Source organism: Rhinopithecus bieti, unplaced genomic scaffold (genome assembly GCF_001698545.2).
Source record: "Rhinopithecus bieti isolate Rb0 unplaced genomic scaffold, ASM169854v2 scaffold_28295, whole genome shotgun sequence".
Taxonomy (NCBI): Eukaryota; Metazoa; Chordata; class Mammalia; order Primates; family Cercopithecidae; genus Rhinopithecus; species Rhinopithecus bieti.
In genome coordinates, this window is record NW_016812393.1 from 71592 (window position 1) to 89601 (window position 18010).

Sequence of the window (18010 nt, forward strand, 5' to 3'; positions counted from 1 at the left end):
CCTTCAATTTTCTTTTTTTTTTTTTTTTTTTTTTGAGACGGAGTTTCGCTCTGTCGCCCAAGCTGGAATGCAGGGGCCAGATCTCAGCTCACTGCAAGCTCCGCCTCCCTGGTTCACGCCATTCTCCTGGCTCAGCCTCCCAAGTAGCTGGGACTACAGGCGCCCGCCACCTCGCCCGGCTAGTTTTTTTGTATTTTTTAGTAGAGACAGGGTTTCACCATGTTAGCCAGGATGGTCTCGATCTCCTGACCTTGTGATCCGCCCGCCTTGGCCTCCCAAAGTGCTGGGATTACAGGCTTGAGCCACCGCGCCCGGCCTCTCTTCTTTTCTTCTTTCCCCCTTACCTCTACTCCCTTCTTCTCACTTAGTCCTTTAGAAATGCAAATGCCACCTTTCACCTCCCCTGGCCAGACATTCCCTACAGGGCAAGTTCATCTATGTGCTCCAAGATCTCTCCTTGACAGTGGATTTGCAGACCAAAGCAAGCCCCAGGGAACCCTCACCTCCAGGGGGTCACCTCAGGAGAGCATGTCAAAAGCATGCCCACTTGGTCATTTTTACAACTTATTTCTGCCCAGGAAGGTACCAACTCAACTGCCCAGTATATAACTGCCCAGTAGCAGGTGGACGCCTTCCCTAGCTCATTTACTCCCCTACCTTATAAAAGTGCCCTCTTTCTGCTCCCAAAGTGAAGCAGCACATTTAAATACAGGGTGCCTTGTGCCCTTCCCCAAGGTAGCTTCTGAATAAATTCATGTGGGTTTTTTTGTATCAGACCTCACTCTCCCTAACTGGACTCTGCATTCAGCAAGCAACTACCCTGCTTTTTGGTTACAATAGACCTTTTAGAATAGGTTATGTTGTACTAAAATTTGTGCTGCTGTTCCAATATATTGCAGTTACTTACTTAATTGCTTGTCATTTGTAGACTGTAAGATCAAAAATGTATTTGGCCACTTAAGACACTAATAAATCCACTAGTAAAGCACTAAGAAAAGGGGGGGGGGTGTCTGTTTTGTTTACCACTGTTTATTCAGAATCTAGCATAGTTCCTGACAAAAATATATGAATATACTGAATATTCTCTCAAACACAAGTTATTGAAAAAAAAAGTAACTATCCTGTCTGTTCATTTGTTTTATGTTATCACTAGTTTTCACAAACATGGGGACCATCAGCAGGAATGTGAGGAATGTATAGTGCTCCCAAATAATCATAAAGAAGATATTAGAAGGCCTAAAACTTGCTATATATTGAGTTTTCTCCCCAGATATATTAAAATTTTATTTAGAGAATAAGTTTCTAATTATATTCCATATTCAGAATTTATATACCCAAATACACAACAACCAGTGCAAAGAAAGGATACTGATTCAGATGAAAAACTGTTTGCTCTCTTATTTCCTTAGACTTTTTCTAACTTATTTTCATCCTTATTTCATTAAGCCACCAAAGATTCCACTAACAATGGAAGTGGAGGCCCCTACCACACTTGCACTCCAATCCTTTATGAAATTGACTTACCAATCAAAGATAAACAGGAATAAGAAATTTGCTTTGTTTTGAAAAGAGACTAGGACTTAGTAGTGTGTTCTTCCCAGTTAGCAAAATGAGTCCCTTTTTACTTCCCAAGCCTAAGTTTTGCTTCTACTTCCACAAATCTTTCTTTTGTCGAGATACTGGGTTTTAAGTTGTTCTTTGTTGTAAAATACCATGTGGTTTAGAACACAGAAACAGATCATTCTTGGCAGTGATGTGGTTGTATTGTACTGGGAGCAGGGCAGGGGCTGCTTGTGCTTCCAGGTGGAGTTGCTATTTCGTTATGCTTTTATTGATGGAACAGTTTGATTTTGAATGATGCATGTTTCTGTAGTGAAAAAAGTGGATTTTCATTGTGAGGGCAGTAGGTCACATTGATCCTGGGGTCCTCACAGCATTATTGTGAAAACAGGTGAATTATCTTAAGCAATTCACAGGTCTAGGAATTAAAGACCACAGTTTAGATACCCACAATTCCTAGGTCTGGAAACTAAAGATCACAGTTTAGATCCCCACGTATTTTGTTTCTATCCACTAATCACCCACAACATTGTCATGGATGGAAAGTTAGAGTAACCCTTACAGTTTTGAGAAACAGTTTCCATTGTTCTTGCTGAAGTGCAGCATCACTGAATTAATTACAGAATAAATAATTTACCACAATAATTGACTGTCGTGATTTTTAGCAGGTACAATTTTGATTTTATTGCAAGGCACACAATTGTATATATGATGCATAATTATCTTTTAAAGTACAAGATAAAATAATATACATTATAGTAAAGAACATATGAGTATACTATTGTCTCAGAGAAGAAAATTGCCTTAAGGAAGCTGGATTACACCCTTTTTGGATGTGATTTTCAGATTTACACTGAATCATCCAAATAGCTCTTGGTTAGAAAATAAATCTCATTGATAGGACACACAACCTTTGACAGCTTTCTCTTTACAATGTTCCAATTTAAAGTCAGCTAATGTGCTCCCTGCATTTGCGTGAGTCATCTTATTTCATCCCAGGACTAGATGAAACACCTATAAATTGTCTGACAATAGTTATACATGTTTAAGAACTTTATTTCTCAGTAGTATTTCACAGAATAGAACCATTTTCTTAAGATTTTATGTGACTCTTTATTGATTTCTTTTCTCCAAGCTATTTTCCCAAATGATGTATTATTTTTAGTATTAAGCCTGGAGTTTTGACTTAAACTCGAGGGATGCTCTTAGATTGGTAACTACTCTGAGACACGAAGAGCGTTTCCACTCTCCTCCCAGTTAGAGCGGGGAGTTTCCTCCTCAGTGCTGCCCCTGCGTGGCTGGTTCCTTTCTCTGTGCCTTCTCTGACCCCTCGCTAGGACCTGTCTTCCAGACCTTCTTACCAGGGTGGAAAGATAGAGTTCATGTAGAGAATGGATCTGAAAGTTAAACATATGCAGTTCTGGTCTCAAAGAGACACAACAGACAGTGTCCTCCCCGTTGAGGTCAGAGAATAGGAACATCAAGAGATGAGAGATATCGGAGAGCCAGAGGGGTTTGAACAAATGCACTGCCTGGAACAATGAATAAATGGCAATGTGGTCCCTGCTTCACATCAGGACATAGGACATACAGAAAGCGTGTACATGCTTTGACAAAGAAGTATATTTGTGCAAGTGGTATTTTCCCTGCCACGTTGTTTACTTTATCATTCCTTTAAAGCAGTACCCTAAAATGATATTCCCTTCTTCACTCCTTTTTCAATGTTGGGAAGTCGGTATTAACAAGAATCAAGAAGCTTGGACACCCTTCGTGGACACATACAAGCTACTATTCTTTCCTTGGGTTGCAGACTTACATATGAGGAGATGCAGGAAAATCAGACAAACCAATAATGGCAATTAATGCTATGAGAGCATGTGAAGTGCTAACTTAAAAGAAACGGGCCAGGTGTGGCCACTCACACTTATAATCTCAGCACTTTGGGAGGCTGAGGCGGCTAAATATTCAGAGGTCAGGAGTTCGAGATCAGCCTGCACTATATGGTGAAACCCCGTTTCTACTAAAAGTATAAAAATTAGCCAGGTGTGGTGGTGCACGCCTGTAATCCCAGCTACTCAGGAGGCAGAGGCAGGAGAATCACTTGAACCCAGGAGGTAGAGGTTGCAGTGAGCCAAGACCACACTACTGCACTCCAGCCTGGGCAACAGAGTGAGACTCTGTCTCAAAACAAACAAACAAACAAAACAAGAAGAAGACAGAAAAAATGAAAGGAAACACACTACTCCGATTACTCTGATTTCATCTCACAATCCTCTCTCTGTTATATTTTGCACTGGAAAGGAATCTGACGAGAAAGTCTCTTGGGTTTTCCTGTTCCATAAAGAAGTTTTTATATTTCCTATTTCACCAGGGCTTGTTTCTGGAACTATCCTCTATATAGATATCCTTCCTGTACCATAGCCAAGATTTTTTACTATGGGATTAATGTAAACCAGTATTTAAGCCATTCCTGTTTATATTCAGTTATAAAAATACAAGGGCAGCTAGGAATTTCAATAAAACAAGAAATACTCAAAAGAGCACTTCATTTTCATTAGGAGAAATCACTTTCATTCTGCCATATGTCATCCGTGTTCGGTGCCATGATAACCTGGAGTAGAGGCAAACATGGTCAGAGTAACATTCTGAAGCCATGTGTAAAACCTTCAATGCAAGGTTTTGTTTCCAAAAGGTGAGAGTACACCCAGAAAGTGCATGGTGAATAGAACTTAACAGTTATAATGATGTCTGTAGTTAGATAGGGCTATATATTCATTTTTTCTATTAAATTCCAGAGGATGCTGCGCTAATAATATATAGGCTTGGAGATGAGTGTTATTTCTAAATTATCCCTTTTTTCTTCTCAGGCAAATTACAGAAAAAGCCATTACCTCTGAAATGGTAAGTTTCAGGGGGAAAAAGAGGGAATTTATATGTCATCTGGAAGTTTTAGCAAAATTACCCTAAATGTGCTGCTCCTGGCATTATCCTCAGCAGGTATGCCCTTCACAGAATGCCATGCAGGATGTGTCCTGGCACCAGGAGGGACATCATGTCCTCATTCAGCACACATTTAGGAACAATTCTACTTCCTACTGAGAGCCACAAAATAGTACCTTGAGATCTATAGAGGCAAAACACCTTCCTCTCTGTGAATAGAGAGGATCTGCGAATCGCTATATATTCATAAAGAGATGTGGCAAGTAAACTAGATCCTGCTAAGGCTACAACCTGGGAGCTAGTTAAAGCCTCTGTGATTCATTAACACATGAGTTATGAGCACTGTTACAGGACTAAATGGTATTCAGGGAGTCTGAAAGAGATCATGCCATGACTAATTCCCAGCAAAATTTCTCAGCATCAACTTAGCAACTCAGGGGATATCACTAGTGTGCCCTCAGGAAATCGCCTGGCTGGGAGGCAAGCCTATTCCTTATTTGCACATGTACTATTATTTACAGAAGATACTATATATATTTCCAGTGATATTCACACTATTTTGTTTCTTGACAATGGGACATGCTTTATTATAATACTGTCTACCTGAATAGCATGCTAAGAAAAAAAACTGTAGTTTTTGAGAAATTAAACCGTATTAAAAACAACCTTTTGAATGTTTAAATAATTTCATAAATAGCAAGATAATGTTCTGGTATAAGTGAACATCAGATTCCTCAGATGTGGGTCCAAGCCATACATAAGCTGGAATTCTCACCACACAGTCACATGAAATGCGTGTCCACACAGCATACAGTGGGCTGGGCATGAACCCTGGAAATAGTTCTCATTCCCTTGGAGGTCGTTGCTGTCATTGTTAAACATCTGGATTGGATACCCACTGAGCTCTGAAAGCAATGTTTTTTCTTTTCCTTTTTTCTTAAACCGAGCTTTGAAACTACATTTCATAGGAAGGCCACAGCAGACAGGTGCTGAACCTTATCTAGGAAACCAGAAGGAAAAGACCTGTTCCCTCGTTCATCAGAGGAACTGAGGGTCTGCCTCACTTCTGTGCCCTAGAGAAGAGGTGCATGTGTTGCGTGGACCTTTCATCCTTGATGTTTCCACTGATCACGAACGTGGTCTACATCTGATGACTTCAGACCATGAGATCTCTAAAAGTTTATTTAAAATTCTATCTTTTCGTGTCAGACCGCAGTAGTGATCTGAGTTAAACCCAGATCATTGAACTCCTCTCTTCCTGAAGAACTGTACGAAGACATCTCCACGACTAGTCATACTGGTTTATTGATCCCATCGACGTCCCTCAGGTAAGCAGGATCCTGAACTGTATTTCGGACTCTGCTAGTGCTCTGCCGCTCCGTCCTCATCTTCAGTGGAAAGCAGAAGTCCCGGAAACACCGCTTAAAGTTTTCATCAAGAAAGGCGTAGAGAATGGGATTCAGGCTACTGTTGGTATAGCCTAAGGCGATGCAGAAGTAATAGCTGGAGAGAGCAGCCGTGCTGTGGGAGGTGCTCCCCAGAGCCTCCACCAGGATGAATATGTGAATGGGGGTCCAGCAGATGATGAAGACCGCCACCACCACCAGGACCAGTCTGGTAATCCTACGCAGGTTGCGATCTTTCTCTCGGGAGCCAGAAAGGAGCCGGACGCTCTTGAGACGCAGGATCATCAGGGTGTAGCAGACAATGATGATGAGGACAGGGATCACAAAAGCAAAGACGAAGACGCAGATCTTCATGAAAAGGTCCCACCAGGAGTAGTCATCATCTGGGAACTGCAAGGAACACTCGATGACATCCACGTCTGGAGGAGGGCAATAAAAACCACAACACAGAAACCTGTTATTGTTATTACCGTGGCTGCAAAATGTTTTAAATGTGAATTTTAATACCTTTTATTGCAATGGTCCCATTATGGTAAGATGACATTACCTGAAGTAGATCACCAAATTACTAATGAATTCTGTATTTTATTAGCCATCTTAATCTTTGTGCATAGAACAATGATGATAGTCACTGTTTACTGGTAACAAACACAATACTGTAGAATTAAGATTAGCTGACAATCTTGCTCATCTAGCTGCAGAAGTTGATTTGACACTGATGGCTTGCAGAAGAGGTAAAGAGTTTATGTATAGCATGAGTACTTATTTCTATTTCCATTCATTAACACTTCTACCAGAACTAAGGCTCTGGCAATAAAAAAGCTAATGTGTATTTGTAATAAATGACTAAATATTTCAAATCTAGCCACTGAATTTAACAAAAGCCAACTTGTTTGAAAAACATTAACTAGTTTACAGGAAATCATTATGTGGGTCAACAAAAATTGACATGAAATTTGTTTAAATATGACTCAGGTATTGTGATTTAATGGAACCAATGAGACTCATGATTAAGGGCATTACTGAAACACAAGTAAAACCTTTGGAGGAGGTGGGGGAGAATCATCATCATCATTAAGGGAATTCTGAGTAAATCAGGCACATTTATTTTCATTTTTACCAACATTATTATGTAACTCAGATAAAACAAATATTTGTATGTGATTACTTAGAAAATTGCTTTATTTGCTCTGCTTCTCTTTGCTGGGTAGTATTCTCTTTGGAGTAGCCTTAATATTAAGAAGACCAGGGACTCAGAATGGACACCTTCTAAACTATTTTATGGGACCCCATGGGCTCGCCTTTCCCCAAACACCAGTCAGCCCACATTTCCAACCCCTGCCCCAAGCAGTCAGCGAGCACAGAGCAGAGCTCTCTTTGCCCTGGTCCTTCCTCACAGACAAGGTAGTCATGAGCAACACCGTGAGTATGATTACTATAATGAAAATATTTTCTTCTGACACTGGAAAAAATCTTCTTCAAAAATTGCACATGAATATTTTTTAAATAGCAAAACAGCTTTATTAATGTTTTCTAAAACATTTTAATGCAATCGTAATAGATTGGGATAGTAGAATATCCCATCTTACTAGAATTTTAATTACATATAATTTAAAATAAAAAGGATGTAATCATTTTGGACAATTAATAAAGATAACTATCTTAGAGACCTTCATGTATCAATGAAATACCAGATCAAACCTTGGAGTAGTAAATGAACACTTCCAGAGAAATTTGTCGTTTTGATTTTTTAAAAGTCATTGTCCAAAGTAATAGTACTATGAAGACTATTAACTTTTGCTTTAGTGTTTATGGTAAATTATTTTTAAATCACTACTATTATCACAGAATATAAGATACCCATTAAACAACTTTTGATGAGTGACACATGAAAAAAAATCTGAGTTCAATATAAATATTCTATTCTGGGTTTTGACTTGTTTGTTGAATCTAGTAGAAGAGTTTCCTTAGAGGTAGGGACCATGGTTTGGTTTGTTTTTTTCTGCTTAGCTTTCGTTTCTAGCATTAGCTCTTTCTTGTGGCTGACCTCAGCTTATATGTCACTTCAGAGATGTTTAGATGGAGATCTGTCTCTTAAATGGTCCTCTCCCCGGTAACTTATACTTTGTCTACATGTTATGCTCACCCAATTTCCTAGACAGAAGCTTGTCTGATCTGTAATTGTGTGTTACTTTCCTAATGTTTTTCTCTCCATCCAGAACGTGAACTGCCTTGGTGGAGAAACCTAGCCTGCCTTAATCAACATTGAATCCCTGACACCTAGGGTAGTACTTGGAACATGTGGTGCATAAAGAGAATAAATTTTTAAATAAATGAACAAACAAATACATACCACATGAATAAGAAACCCTCAAAAGTGTGTCCTAATTACAGCAATTATTATGGAAAAGTCACTGGCTAAGCTAAGCTAAGCAGAAACCACACAGGGCTGCTGCTTAACTTGGATAGACCTTTAACTCCGAGGCTCAGCTTCGTCCCAAACAAACTGTCTTGAATGTAGTGGGAGATGTTAAGTATTAGATGACTGGGTGAAATAATCAACAACAGCTACTTTACAAGACTTTAGGAAACAAACGTTCCATTACAGAGTTGGAAATATCCTCCAGAAATGTCAATGAAGCTGAATTTGTAGCATAAAGAGAGTGCTGACGCAATCATCAAGAATTCCAGTGCACTTCACGTTATGCTAAGGGGATCAAGCCAGGTACAGAAAGACAAATATCACATGTCATCAAGCATCATATTTGGGAGGTTAAAAAAACACCCTGAACTTACAGAGATGGAGAGTAGAACCTCTAGTGGTGACCACAGGTTGGGAAGAGTCATGGGGAGGGGGATATACAGGGTTGGTTAATGCATAAGAAATACACTTAGAAGAAAAAGGATCATGTTCAGTAGCACAAGAGGGTGACTACAGTTAACAATAATTTATTATATATTTCAAAATAACTAAAAGAGTGAAATTGGAATGTTCCTAACACAAACAAATGATAAATACTTGAGGTGATGAATATCCCAATTACCCTAATTTGATCATTACACATTGTATGCTTGTATCAAAATAGCACTGGTACCCCCTAAATATGTACAACTATTATGAATCCATAAAAACTAAGCATTTTTTTTAAAAGAAATTCCTGTCCAAGCATGCCATTTTTCTTAAATGTTCTGTTTCAGGACAAAGGGGGCATTTTCAGGTTGAAGTATCCATACAGCTGCCTCAGTTCAACAAGCAGACTTTTGTTTCCTTATATATTAATATCAGAGGGCTGCGGCTTCTGCTGGCTCCTGTTCCAGCATCTCATGGTTGTCCTAATTATAGAGTTAGTTCTAATAGCTAAACTAAAGCTTTTCTTGTGGGTATTCATTTTGTTAAGAATAACTGTTTCTGCTTACAGTGATTATAATAAGTCTTAGCTACTATAATAAAAGTAAGAGCAGACTATAAATCCTCACATAATACACACACATATACTACTATATGGAAAATATTAGAGTCAACATTTTACGTTCACAAAGTGGAAGCTTTGCCTTAAAAGAGTTTCTTGCACTTTATTTCTATTCGCTGTAGGTATGAAGAAACAAAATCCTATGTATGATTAATCATATTTTAAAATGCAGATACAATAAAGAAAGTTGGGCATTTCTTAAAATTTGCCTAGTAGTATAGCTTGACACCTGCTGTGGCTATGCTAGAAATTCATTTTGTATTTCATTTCAGAGGGAAAAGATCAGCTTCATTAAAAAACAATGAATACAGTCATTATACATTTGTCCAAACCCATAGGACGCATAACCTGGAGAGTGAGCCCTCCTGTAAACTCCAGGCCCTGGGTGAGAACATGTCAGTGTGGGTTCAGCAGCTGTAATAAATGTACCACTCTGTGGGGGAGGATGTACCTGTGTGGGGTAAATGGAGGTAAGTGGAAGCTCTCTGTGCTTTCTGCTCAGTTTTGCTATGAACCTAAAACTATCAACTGAAACCTAAATAAAGTCTAAACACAAACAAACCATGTATCATGCAAGACAAGATATGATTTTAGCATCTTGCCCTTTCGCTATGACCTGGAAAGTCCTCACTATACACACTCAGTTATCTGCTATCACAGGTATTATGAATCCCCTAATAAACTGGAGCATTTACATACCTGCTGGAACATTAAACAGCATGAGTAAGGCCCAGAGTGACTATTCTGCTCGCCTCCCCATCATGAATTTCTATGAGCAACAAAGATGCTTTCCATACCTTTATATTTTGCTAGTAAAGCAAAACTCTTTTAGAACAGTACCTCTTACCTTGGTTGCAGGTCAGAGTCACCTGGGGAGAGCTCAAAAATCTTGACACCCAGGCTGTACCCCAGGTTAATTAAATCAGACCCTTCAGGGGTGAGATGCAGGCAGCAGTGTTTTCTAAAGTACCCAGGTGATTCCAATGTGCAGCCAAGAGTAAGAACTACTGTCCTAGAAATACAGGAAAAACATCAACGTGGGGGCGGGCATGGTGGCTCACGCCTGTAATCCCCGCACTTTGGGAGGCCAAGGCAGGCAGATCACGAGGTCAACAGATTGAGACCATCCTGGCCAACACGGTGAAACACTGTCTCTACTAAAAAATAAAAAATTAGCTGGGCATGGTGGTGTATGCCTGTAGTCCCAGCTACTCGGGAGGCTGAGGCAGGAGAATTGGTTGAACTCGGGAGGCAGAGGTTGCAGTGAGCCAAGATCGCGCCACTGTACTCTATCTAGCCTGGTGACAGAGTGAGGCCCTGTCTCAAAAAAAAAAAAAAAAAAAAAAAAAAAAAAAAATATATATATATATATAGAGAGAGAGAGAGAGGAGAGAGAGAGAGAGAGAGAGAGAGGCTGGTTTGCATGCGGTAAAACCTGATATGTCCAAAATCAAGTGGTTCTGCTCATCTGTAACTATCATCCATCTGTTAACTTGATTTTGAATGGCCTACAGTCAAAGCTGTTAAAATAGTGATTTGGAGGTTATCCTTTAGGAATAAAAGAGGAAAGAACGAACATATGTCGCCAATAATTTATATCCCTTGTTAAAGAGAAAAAAAAAGGAGTGAGAAGGTACATCCTAGAATTGCCAGGTTGTACTTTAAAATTCCACATGCCTGTGGTTTCTTACCTCATCCTCACCCCTCCACTTTCTACTAGGCATTGCCAGAAGAGGAGACAGGTCAGGCATCTCTCTTCTGGCAATGTCATGATTGCATTCTGTGTTTACAGGTGGAAAAGGACACAAAATTGTTCTATTTCTCATCTTCCATGGATTTAGGCACTATATTTCCATCATCTTTTGGCATCGATTTCTACTAGATATATGGCCTACTCACTCTCAAATTAAAAGTCTCTGTAATTTGAAGCTACATTTTTATGAATGGAATGAAAATGACTGCTCTTACCTTCCCTGACTTTGGTGCCTCCAAGGACTATTGCGGATATGCCAACAGATGACGACAGCAGCCAGATGCAGATATTGATGATCTTTGCCTTCAAGGGCGTGCGGAAGTCCAAAGCCTTCACGGGGTGGCACACGGCAATGTAGCGGTCCACACTCATCATGGTCAAGGTGAAGATGCTGGTGAACATGTTGTAGTAATCAATGGAAATTACTATCTTGCACAGCACATCCCCAAAAGGCCAGGAATTCATCAAGTAGACCGTACTCTGGAAGGGCATGGTTGTAGTAACTAAAGCATCTGCCAAAGCCAGGTTAAATATGTAAATGTTGGTTGCTGTCTTCATCTTTGTGTATCTAAAAGAAAAGAAACAATAGCATTTCCCTCCATTTTCAAGTCAAACCCATAAGGTGAATGTGTTTGTGATAGCCTTTGGATTACTGATTTTGCTTCTTCATTCAATTATTCTTATATTCATTGAGGGTCTAACATGTAAAAGGACTGTTCTAGACATTGATAGAAAAAATGGACAAAGATCTCCGACTTTATTCTACTGCTTTAAAACATTTAAATAAAGAAGATACAGAAGATATCAGAGATAGATGAATAGACATACAGATCTAGCATTGCATATAATACAGGTCTTTATTTTGTGGCTGACAATTCATCTTAATCCTGCCCAGAGTCGCTTGGCTTTGAGCATTTTTCAAACACTATATTCATTTTCTTTGCCTTGTTTAAAACATTTTTTTCCTCAGAGTTATTTTGAGAAATCAATCATTATAATTATGATGTCATTTGAAAGTACAAAATGGTTTTCATTTTGATATATGTTCAGTTGCAATCACTGAAACACAATTAGGTTTGCTGATTTTTGTTCTCCAGTGCACCATTAATTTGTCATTTTAAATATATTATATAAATAAAGCAGGTTGAATCCTGCTCTTACACGTGTCATAGCACTAAGCATAGTATGGTACAGTAGGAGAGAAATAATTCTTTCTTTACTCCTTGAAATATTTCCTAAGCACGTAATATGTCTCATCTTCCAATTGAGGGAAGAGTAATTTTCAAGGTAGGTAAGAAAGATTGCTTTTATGCCTGAGTTATTCTTTATATCATAACATGATGTTTAGGACAACTTCATTTTCAACTAAGACTGAATTCAGAGGGTTGTTTTGCTTAGAGAATGCTTCGTCAAATATCCATAGAGTATTAAATAAAAGTTCCAAACCATACCATCAGGTTTTCAAAAGCCAAGAGCTGAAATATGTTGGGAAAATCCATATGTTGATTACTTTCTACAGCCTCAGATTTGAAGACCTTGTCACAATGCAAGTGTGCTCCATTTGATACATGAATTTCCACATGAGAAACAACTCTGAACATTTCATGATAGAACAGAACAGCCCTGGCTCCTCTTGGAGGCAGTGTGGTCTCATGTGAACTCAGACAGTCCTGAGTCTGAACTCAGAGAATGACTTATCTGAGTTTCAGTTCCTGCTAAATAAGAACCATAAAACCTAACTCACAGTACATAAGACAAGGGTAGTAGATGGCCTGACGCACAGAATCACACTCCAGCCTCAGTATCTGCTGCCTTTCCTCCCCACCTCCCATCTCTACTCATTAGGAAGTGGCTGTGTTTGGGGTCAGCTGGGAAGGCATTGTGAAGACGGGTACTAGAGTTGGTATCTGTTGGTTTCCATTTGGATGTTCTGCTTACTAAAGAGTGATTTAATCTGGAAAGCGAGGAGTTTATTTAAAAATGTGTTTTGCCTTTATACTTTCTATTCAGACACTATTACATGACCTATAAGTTTTAGAAAGTGACTAAACATGGATGGCCAAGGTCTCATAGCACAGGCTTTGCAAAAGCAGAGATAGCCAAGCAAGGACAGTTACTGAGAAGGAGCCACATGTTTCCAATGAGAAAGATTTAAATGCTATCTATTCAGATATTTTCTTAAAAATATGGTTTTATGTTTGAAAAAAATTCATCTTACAAACCTACCTTCTACTCTTTCAACTCCTCCCACCCCAAAACCCCCAATACTAGCAAGGATTCCAGCAGGAATCTGACTCCTGCTCTTGTATTTTGTGACCCTGATATTCCCCCTCTTTCTTCATGAAGTCAGAGTGGCATTCTTTTTGCTATAAACTTAGGCAGACCTGGGTCCTAGTCCTTAATTTTCAAACTAACAAGCATACTTTAGAGGGTCCTTAACCACCCTGAGCCTCAGTTTCCCAATTGTAAAATGGAAACTATAATATTTATGTCACAGAGTTCCAGGGGTAATGAATGAATGCACCTGAACCAGACAGCATGTCTAATCTATGTCATGTTCCCCAACTCCCACCTTCCTCCTTATGTGGGTGGAAGCTACCAGTTACCACAGGAAGCAGAAAAGATTATAGTTTCTAGGTAACATCCATGGTCATATTTACCCAATTCAGCTTAAATATAAAAGGTGAGAATAAAAATGAGCCCCAGGACCTGACACAAAGAACGTGAATGGAATGATACATAAATTACCATGAAATGTAATGTGCATCTTAGTAGTCACATAATGTAGAATAATAGCTTGATTTTAGTTTTTCAAAATATTTATAGCCAATAGATGTATGAAACTGCATAAGACTTGTACATGTAAAGAATTCAAACCCCATCTTCAGATCTCAGACAGATGAGCACAGGCAATAATCACACTGACCACATTTCTGAAGTGCCCCGCGTCAGGCCCTCTGCCAGGCCTTCCCCAAGCTTTGTCTCATTTCGTCCTCACAGTCACTTCACGTGGTAGGTATTGGTATTCTATAGATGAAGTGACTAAGAATCACAGGATTTTCTTTAAAATTCTCAAAGCGATATAACTATAAAAGGCACAGCAGAAATTTAAACCTAGGGGTTTGATCCCAATTCGTGTATTCCTATATCTCCCCAGCACTTTGTAATTTGCAAAGTCCAGTATTTTGACTTCCACGTATCTTGCTTGATTCTCAAAACTAGTGCCCTCTTCTAGTTTCCCTGAGAGACTTAGGTGTTTCCCCTCATATAGCTGAAGAAAGTTAGGCTCAGGTAAGTTAAGTGATTTGTTTGGTGTCAGCAGAGGCAGGACCTCAGTGGGAGGATCTGCAAGGGATGGCAAGGCAGGGCCCCTCTTCCAGGTTTCTGGAAGACACATGCTTATAAACCTGTAACACTAGATGGGGAGAACTCATAGAGTATAATTAAAAGTAATGAATAAACTATGACTTCAATGAATATTTATAGATAGTCTTCTGTGTACTACACTGGACTACTCTGTGAACGTGAATATAAAGCTAGGCTGTGACGCTCAGAGGCAGTCTAGTTGAGCCCCGGGGTATTGTTTGTATCTCACTGAAACAGAATTAGCCAGTCTTTTCATTCATTGTATGTCCACCACTGAAAAAACAAGCAAGCTTTCTCATTACGCTATGATATGAAATTATTTTCCATTTCACCCACACTGCTTTACAAAAATTCACAAGCATTTCAAGCAAAATGGCACCATCTGGGTGGGAAGTTCTGGCTTGTGTGGAGGAGCTGGAAGTGGGGTGGCAGCTCATGGCTGCACTTTTGAGCATACACACCGCAGGAACATGTGGTATGAAAAGAGCAAAGTCCGTGGGCTGTCCTCGCTAAACTGACAACATAACAGACCTGAAAACAACAGTACGGTGCATGGAATGGGACATGAGGGGCAGGCCGGGAAAGAGGGCTTACCTAGGGAACTTGAGTTGTGAGCACTGGGAAGGCTATGGTGGCCAGGCAACAGGGCGGAGGGTGTTCCAGAGACTTAGAAATGCTCCCCAATGACACCTTAACTCAAGACCATCCTAGTGTACTTCTCTTTACAGAGAAATGAGGGATGGCTTCAAAACTGGCAGGCACTGGTGCTTGTGTGATGGTGAGGGGAACAAAGTTATCTGCTGAGATGTCAGGAACCAATGTTACCAGGCAGGGTTTCTGGGAAGATGTGACACTCACCACGCTAGAAAGGTGGCACTTGAGAAGGCGGAGCTGACCCTGCAACACAGCACCCTCAGGACTTTCTGTCCTTTCCATGCACAGACAATATGCAGGAGGTAGAAGAGGTAATTATTGGATTATTAGCATGCTTTGCTGTTGAGGTGCATTGCCTAGGTTTGTTTTCTGTTTTTTAAATTTCAGTGATGCTTCTTTAATCAGGAAGTCCTTTTTACCTTCATGACAATAGTATAATATGCCTTTAATCTTGATGACTGATTACCATATACCTTTCAAACCAACACACTTTCAGTTGCACTGATTTCAGTTATTCTGGGTCTTCCCTTGCACTTGTCCCCCATAGTAACGCATGCACCCTCTCTTCCCTCTCCAGTTATGGGCATGGCACCTCCCCTGTTTTTACCCTTTCATTTCTTTTAACACGTTTTTAAATCCCTACCCCATAAGTAGCAATATACTAGACTTTGAGGATGACTGAAAAACTCAGTATACAGACCCTGGCTCTGAGGATCTTTTAAACTGAGACCAGATTCTAATGTGAACTATAGGAATACATGGAAGGGAAAGATTGCTGTGTAGTGAGGAAATCAGGACATATTTTGAAGAGAAAACTTAGCGGGATCTTGAGCTTTGAAAAAGATTTGGACAGACAGAGAAGTTTTCTGGCTAGTGTCTCATTCAGAGTCAATGAGGAAATGGATTTCCTGGTTCAGGGATCCTGCTGAGGAGTCACAGGTGGCTGCCTGGGATGGAACAGTAGTGTCAGGCCACAGAGGGCCCTGAAAACCAGAAGGAAAAAAATCACTTTAACATTTATTGATGACATTATGTGACAGACACTGTTTGGGGAATTTCATATTATCTGATGAAGTTGTCATAATGATTAAATGAGACATGCATAAAATTACTTAGCACCAGACTGGTACTTGATAATTGCTTAGTGAACGCCAGCCTTCAATGTCACATGACTGCTCCTGCTGTTGTTACTGTTATTATTCATTACCTACCACAGCCCTAATATGCCATATCACAATCCCATAAGATACCACTGCCCCCACTTTCTTCTGAAGAAAAAAAGGTTGAAAAAACGTCTTAAAAATACTCTCTTGCTTTTCAGTTCTTGGAATCTACATGTAATAAGTAAAGGAACTCAGGCTTGTCTTATTCCAAGGTTTCTTTAAAAATCAGGTATTTTATCAGAGACATAAATACTGCCACTTCCTACAGTTCAAGATTAAAAAACATTCTGTGAGGACATTCTGTGAGGTCAAGTATGCATCATGAGGGTAGAAAACATTTAGCATGAGAAACAGGGCAAGGTCCAGGCAGAAACACTGTAATAATACATTAAATACAACTCCTCAATGTACAAAACAATGTCATGTACATTCTGGAATTTTTCCATAGGCCCATTTTTGGGGGTGGGGAAACTGAGTTAAAAGGGAGTAAGTGACTTGCCTGAAACCATAAACTAGTGAGACAGTGGGAATTCAAACTTCAGCTCCAATATAATAAAAAAGAAACAGGAAAAAAAAAAAAAAAACAAAAGCCCTGGTGATTTCCTAAATAGATTCCTTTAATACAGCAAAAACCTAAAGGTCCATAGAATGCACCTGAACAAATGCTGTTTGGTGAAAACACGAGTGTGATCAAATGCCACTGACCCACAGGAAGCTGGAAGCTCTCTTACAACACTAGAGGTGCCCTTGGAATCCAAAGATGCCCAGGACACCAAACTCATTGGGAGGAAAGCTCTGCAGCAGCAGGGAAAATGCAGTCCTTTTTAACAAATGATGGAAGATGAGCATGATGAGAGATGAGTTTGGGAGCTCTTTTCTCTGTATTGCCAACAAGCATTTTCCTGGGCGTGTCTTCCAGATGCATGGCATTCTAGATTTTATGTGCAAAATGATCACAAACAGTGGGGGAAATGGAAAGTGCTGGTCAAAGAATACAAAGCTTCAGTATAAGATGAAAAAATTCAGGGGATCCAATGTACAACAGGGGCTAGCATCAACAATACTGTATTGCTTATCTTGAAATTTGCTGATTGAGTAGATCTTAAGAGTACTCACCCCCGTAACACACACCATACACACACAAAATGGTAACTGTGTGTGGTAATGGCTGTGTAATCTGTGGTAATCACAAATTAATGTGTAGCAAATTACCATGTTGTACATGTTTAATATATGTAATTTTTATTTGCCAATTATGCCTCACCAAATCTTGGGGGGAAGATAATGAACCCTGATGTAAAGTATGGCCTCTGGGTGATGATGTGTAAATGCAGGCTCATCAGTCCCACAAATGCCCCACTCTGGGGGAATGTGAGAATGGAGACTGTGCATGTGTGGGGGCATCGGGTATATGGGAACTGTAACTTCCCTTCCATTTTCTGTGAAGCTAAAACTGCTTTTTTGAAAGTCTGTTTAAAAAATAAAATAAAATGAAGATTGATGACCGTGCTGATAGCACTTCTCAGTGGAACTTACTTAAAACATAGAGTGTTTCATTAAATTTTCAGTTAGTTTCTGTTCACCTCAATGAAATTAACTGCTATACGCTCTTCTGGGTTATTTACTATTGAAATTGTAGGGTTTTTTTTTTTTTTTTTCCTAAAGGCTCAGTAGTTTATTAATTTTAGAAAAAAAAGG

General features: G+C 39.6%; 1 protein-coding gene across 1 annotated transcript in view; it reads right to left on the reverse strand.

Annotated features, from left to right (window-relative positions):
* Positions 1-2215: 2215 nt before the first annotated feature.
* Positions 2216-18010, reverse strand: part of OPRK1 (opioid receptor kappa 1) — a 26553-nt gene continuing 10758 nt past the window's right edge. Inside the window, exons 3-4 of the mRNA XM_017896301.1 lie at positions 11345-11697; positions 2216-6325 (exon numbers count right to left, since the gene is read on the reverse strand). Coding sequence (XP_017751790.1) covers positions 5793-6325; positions 11345-11697 — 886 coding nt within the window. The 3' untranslated portion in view covers positions 2216-5792. The remainder of the gene's footprint in view (positions 6326-11344; positions 11698-18010) is intronic.